This window comes from Mangifera indica, unplaced genomic scaffold, assembly GCF_011075055.1.
Source record: "Mangifera indica cultivar Alphonso unplaced genomic scaffold, CATAS_Mindica_2.1 Un_0069, whole genome shotgun sequence".
Classification (NCBI taxonomy): Eukaryota; Viridiplantae; Streptophyta; class Magnoliopsida; order Sapindales; family Anacardiaceae; genus Mangifera; species Mangifera indica.
Window position 1 is genome coordinate 110,305 of NW_025401161.1, and position 6,057 is coordinate 116,361.

The window sequence follows — 6,057 nt, forward strand, 5'->3', positions numbered from 1 at the left end:
AATCTAATTACGCCAATATTAATTCTAGATGAGAATTTCATTAAATTCTATCAATCTCAGAATTCTCATGTGATACAACAAATGCATCATTTATTATAATTAGGGGGCTAATGGTCATGCATGAATATGATTAAACTATATACCATATCTTTCCAATTAAGAGAATACAACTTGTCTTTTAAGTTTAAATCTTTATTGAATATATATAGTCGCAACATGCACTAGTAGATCATTAGTTGGTCACATCATATACTTAATGTGATGGTCCCTAGTCAACTTGCATGAATTAGAAACGTATGTTTTGAAACACTGATATGTGTTTTCAAAAGCTAGATAAGGTATTACATGTCTTTATATGTCATAGGACCCATAGAGCACATTCCACAAGTAGATACAATCATCACACAATTTCCATGAGTCGAAATATGAGTTTCATGTGCCCAAGCACATTGAAAATAGTGTCTCATGCATTGTCACAAGCCAAAACATGGCCATACATGCCTTCACAGGTTGAGACAACGTCATAATCGCTTCCATGCATCGAGATGATGATGCACGAGCCTCTACGCAACGAAAATAAGCCATAATCATTAGGGGAGGTCACTCACGCTCCTTCACACGTCGGAGAACCGTTGTTAACCATTGACCGATATTGATAGATATCATTGACTGGTGATTAGTCAAATTTTGACTATTTACTAGTCAATTAACCAGTTTAATTTTAACCTAATTAACTACGGTTTGACCCATAGACTAACGAATTTTGACAACCTATTAACCAAATGGGTCAGACAATTGAGTTTCCCTAACCCAATTGCAACTCGAATCATAGAACAACCCTAATTCTCGGTCAATTCAATTGGTCATCTTTTGACAATCTTTTGATAACAAGACCATAGGGCTTTTAAAGCTCTTGTGACGAGGAGTCTCCTCATATCAAATTCTAGCACCATCACCATCAGAATTTGGTGAAACAACGACAAGGAAAAACACGGTTTAGGTCTTAGTTTTTTGATGATTTCTAGCCAAATTTTGATGTTATCTCAAAACCAAATCATGTAACGCATATTTAGACTATATTCTAACATGTTTCCAAGTATCAATTTCATGTAATTTAGCTAAATTTAATTCGTGCCCAAAATCCCAATTTAAACAAAATTTTAATAAAAAATAAAAAAATTCAGATTATATAATTCATAGAATACATGACATATACACAACCTACGCTCTAATACCAATGTTGAAAAATCAAAATATGGAAAAATTTTTAAACTAAAAAATTGTACTTGGTTTTGTATTCTGATTTTCTGATGATTCGAATACGCTGCAAGGCATTGATGTGAGTCATTTTCATTACCTTATTTGCCTGAGTATTGCAATCCTTGGATGGCACAATCTTTATCTATGTGTTTTTTGTTTCTAGAAGAGGAGAAGAGAAAAAAAAAAATTTGTTTTACTCTTGTTGTGTTAATCTTATAGGATGACAGTTTTTGGACATTAAAATAACAGTCCAATTGCCATCCAACTACCTTCAACAATTATCCTTTGTTAGTTACGCTAATCGGATTAGGTTGACCTATCATGGGTGGACCTAGACCCAATAGTGCATAATAATGAAAAATGTATCAACAAACAAACATGAGCCAGATGCTAACAAACATCAAAGACACTATAATGATCGCTTTCTACATCCTTTGCTTCCATAGAGGATTCAAACTCTAAACTTCACTCCTCTATCAAACTTAAAAGGAAATTCTTAATGACAACTTCCAGGTCATATGCGAGAGAAGACAAAAAAAAAAAAAAACAATTATATGTGAAATTTGTAATCTAAGTCGTTGTCTCTCTCCTTTTTTATCGAAACAGTGAAGAAGTAAGGGAAATTTTCATTATATTTGTTTGATTTTATTCATGAACACGTGTCAACCTTCTTAAGATACAAATAGAGCATGTGCAATTGTATTTCACAAGGAAAGCGAAAAGAGAAGATGGATACATTACTCAAAGCATACAAAGTCATGATAATGTCAAGTTGCATAATAAAAAAGATATGGTAAGATTGTCTTATGGTAAGAGGTTCTCAAAGTTCTTGTATCCTTTTTGCACTCTATGAACTAGGGGCAATTGTTATATGATAAAAAAAGTCTTCCGCAAAGTCAACTCTATAGTATATCCAAATATGACTAACAACATATAGTAACTAGGTAATGCCTCTAGTCTGCACGTTTAGTGACTTAGTTTCAAGAAAGATGATGTAACTTCTGTAAACATGAAAAAAAAAAAAAGAAGAGAGAGAGAGATTTAAAGACCATTCACATAATGATTTATCATTAAATAATGAATACCTCAAAAGAAGTTTTGATAAGCAACTAGTGGTCATTCCATTCTAACTCGACAATCCACAAAGTAAAGAAGTCTCTCTGAGACAAGGTCATAATTCTCTCCAATGAAATTAATACATATACTGATAAAACTTATTTATCTTAATTATTTCAAAATAAAATTAGGATTATCTTATAAAGAAAAGGAAATAAAAAATTATTAGTAAAGCATTATATCTAGATGAATTATGTATAAAGTGTTTTCTAGGCTTATTCAGTAATTTTCATAAAAGATAAAATTACAATTAACAAACGCATTAAACCAGGGAGAGAGGGAAGAGGGGTTTGAGGGCTAATAACAGATTTTTTTTTTTCCACTCCAAAATGTTTCCCATGTGGGGTAACTAAATTGATGAAATTGTACTTAGGATAGGTTTACTTAATTCCTAAAAATCATGAACTTATTTTTATTAGGGGTAACTAATTTTGGAATTTGAATTTATTTCAGAATTCATTCAAACTAAACTCAAAATCGAATTTTAATGAACTTAATTCGAATATGATTTTAATCCTTATAAATTAAATGTTATGACTAATTAAATTACCGAAAATGTTAAGTCATGATCTATTAGAGAAAATTGGTATATTAATACCACACTCAACTTTTAAGTTTCAGTTTTCCAAAAGGCCAAACGACTATTTCCCACCCAAGGTTTGATGTTTTCTCAAGTTTCCACCCTTTAACTATGAAAACACCAAACACCCACCCATGATCGGTTAGATTTAACAAAACTCTAACGGTGGTAAGGGTAAAATCGTCATTTTTGCTATAATATTAAAAATAAACTAAAATAGAATCTAATTTTGCCCCCCTAAACTTTAAAAACTAAAATTTTCCCTAGCCTAAGTTTTAAAAAATGGCAGTTTCACCCTAGAGTTTGATTTTGAAATCTCCGACGACCGTTCCGGCTCCATTGCCGACGGCCTTTCCCTCCCGAAGCAGCCTCTCCTTTTGGCGAATGTTTTCCTCCCATTTGGAGGCTCGATCGGCTTCATCTTCGCCTTGGGAGACGAAGACGAAGCCATCGTCTTCGTTTGGGAAGACGGTCGTCTTCCTAGAGGTCTTCTTCTGGGAAGACGACGACTTCGTCTTCATCTCCCAAGGCGTCTCCGACGCCTATCTAGCCTCCAAATGGGAGGAAAGTATTCACCGGAAGGAGAGGCTACTTCGGGAGGGAGAGGTCGTCGGCAATGGAGCCGAAACTGTCACCGGAGATTTCAAAACCAAACCCTAGGGTGAAACTACTATTTTTTAAAACTTAAGCTGAGGGAAAATTTTAGTTTTTAAAGTTTAGGGGGGTAAAAAGAGATAAAATTTTCAGACTTTAGGGTTTTGTTAAATCTAACTGGACATGGGTAGGTATTTAGTATTTCCATAGTTAAAGGGGGAACTTTTGAGAAAACATCAAACTTTGGGTGGGAAATAGTCGTTTGGCCTTTCCAAAACCTAGAGAATGGTCAGCGTAACTAAATTCTTACATTTTAAAATTTAAGATACGTGTGAAAAATTTTTAAACTTTTAAAATTATAATATAATAACTAATAATATATTATTTCATTATTATTTATAGAAAACATACAGAGAAATTTTAATTTTAAATTATTAATACAATATGCCATACACATACGACATTTGTCCGTTAGTACATGGTCCTTATAGTTTGAAGTCATTCCTCTCCTCAATCCTGACCGGAAACCCACCTTTCATCTTGGCCGTCAAATGGGCCACAAACTCTGGCTCAACAGTCTCCTGTATCACCGGCACCACCTTGAACCTCTTCAACACCCCACTTACTACTCTCTTCATCTGCAAAAACGCCATCTCCTTCCCTAAACATATCCTCGGCCCTGCTTGAAACACAGGATATTTGTACGAATCCCTTCCAACAAAGCTCCAACTGCCATCTTCTTCCCTCTTCAACCACCTCTCTGGCTTGAACTCGCTCCAATCTTTTCCCCACAGCTTCTCCATTCTCCCCATTGCGTATGGATGATACGCCACTCGCATGCCTTTCTTCACAATTGTCCCGTCTGGCAATACGTCGTCGTTCTCCGCTACTTTGGAGTCTACAGGTACCGGTGGGTAGAATCTCATGCTCTCGCAGAGTGATGCGTGCGTGTACACCATATCTTTTATGTCCTCATATACTGGCGTGTCTGATTTTTCTTTGATTTCGTTGAGAATTTCTTTTTCGGCTTCAGGATGTTTTGAGATCAGCATGAAGAACCACGTCAAAGCAGCAGATGTTGTGTCTCGTCCGGCGAGTGTGAAGCTGATGACTATATCAGTGACAAAGTCATCGTCATATTTGCCTGCGCTTAAGAATCGTGTCAAAAGATCCATGGACTCATCTGGGTTTTGTTTTTTTTCTTTTATGATGTTCTTTGAAAATTCTTTTACTTCAGAAATTGCAAGTTTTAGACGCCTTTCGGAGCCAATATTGAGAAGCCGTTTAGCCTTCCAGATTATGGGTAAAGGCGCTTGAAATCTTTCGCTGCTTATTTTAACACACTCGTCAAAAGCTTGAGCGAACTTGGCTTTGGGAAAAGATGGCAACAGATATTCAGGATCGTACCCAAAAGCGATCCTGCATATATTATCAAAAGCAAATCGTTGAAGAACATCTTGAAAATCTAGCACTTGTTTATCGGCAGCCGCCTTTTCAAGAATGGGAATAAGGCGATCGGAGAGTTCAGTTTCAACGACGGTTTCGACAAATTTTCGGAGGGTTTTGGTATTGAACTCGTGACTTGAAATCTGTCTTTGAAATTTCCATTGTTCGCCGTCAATATTGAAAATACCGTGACCTAGAAAGTCGGAGAGAGTTGTTCCGAATCCAGCGCCTTTTGGGTAATTCTTAAAGTTGGTTTTGAGGATATGCTGGACATTGGCTGGATTGGCTGTGAAGATAGAGACCTGGCCTCCTAACCTATGCAAGGTAAATGTTGCAGAAGGGATATTTTGCAGAATTTTAGTTACCCACTGGAGTAATTGGTTTTTGTTGGCTTGAAAAGAGAAAAAGGAGCCCACTATTGGGTAGCATTTTGGAAGAATTACATTACTGGAAGGATACGATGATGATGAACCCTTTGTTTTGGAGCTCCTTTGACTGGTGATGAGAAGGAAAACTAGCGAAGTGATTATGATAAGGAGAACTGAAGTTAGAAGATTAAGCGCCATGACCGACAAAAGATTTGAGTTTTGAAGGAAAAGTTGAAGAAGAAAGTCGTATGGTTGGGTTTTTATAAGGTAAAGTGTCTGTCCACTTGGACGTCATGGCTTATTATGATATTGATATTTCCAAATTTCATCTGCCGACTAAATTTGAAGTGTGAACTCGACAAATCATATTCAAATTGACCAAACAGGACAAACAAAAGTAAAATTAATTGAAAGTCAAAAGAAATTTGGCCTCTGTACCGTACCTGGGTTTCTGGGAAAGGCCTTCTTTTCTGAAAAAATATATTCAAATTTCGTATGCAAGATCGTCACTCTGCAAGCCCAAGTATTTTAAATTCTCTATTTTGAGAGGTCATCTAAATTTGTCAGAACTCTCTTTGAATTAAACCTTTTAATAGTGGAGAGTGGCTCGGCTTAAAAAATTAGTCTATTAGATTCGCTTGATGATATTTCATCCATTCATCATTTTATATTAAATTTGATTAAGCTATTGCA

The 6,057-nt window shown here is 35.7% G+C and overlaps 1 protein-coding gene across 1 annotated transcript; it reads right to left on the reverse strand.

Moving 5' to 3' along the window:
- Positions 1–3,914: 3,914 nt before the first annotated feature.
- LOC123207288 (cytochrome P450 94A2-like) lies at positions 3,915–5,630 on the reverse strand. Its single transcript, XM_044624650.1, has one exon. The coding sequence runs from the start codon at positions 5,560–5,562 to the stop codon at positions 4,036–4,038; it is 1,527 nt and encodes a 508-aa protein (XP_044480585.1). The 5' UTR covers positions 5,563–5,630; the 3' UTR covers positions 3,915–4,035.
- Positions 5,631–6,057: the final 427 nt, after the last annotated feature.

Bases quoted from the DNA above. Each gene is read 5' to 3' on its own strand.
- LOC123207288 (XM_044624650.1), bottom strand. From the start codon at position 5,562: ATGGCGCTTAATCTTCTAACTTCAGTTCTCCTTATCATAATCACTTCG.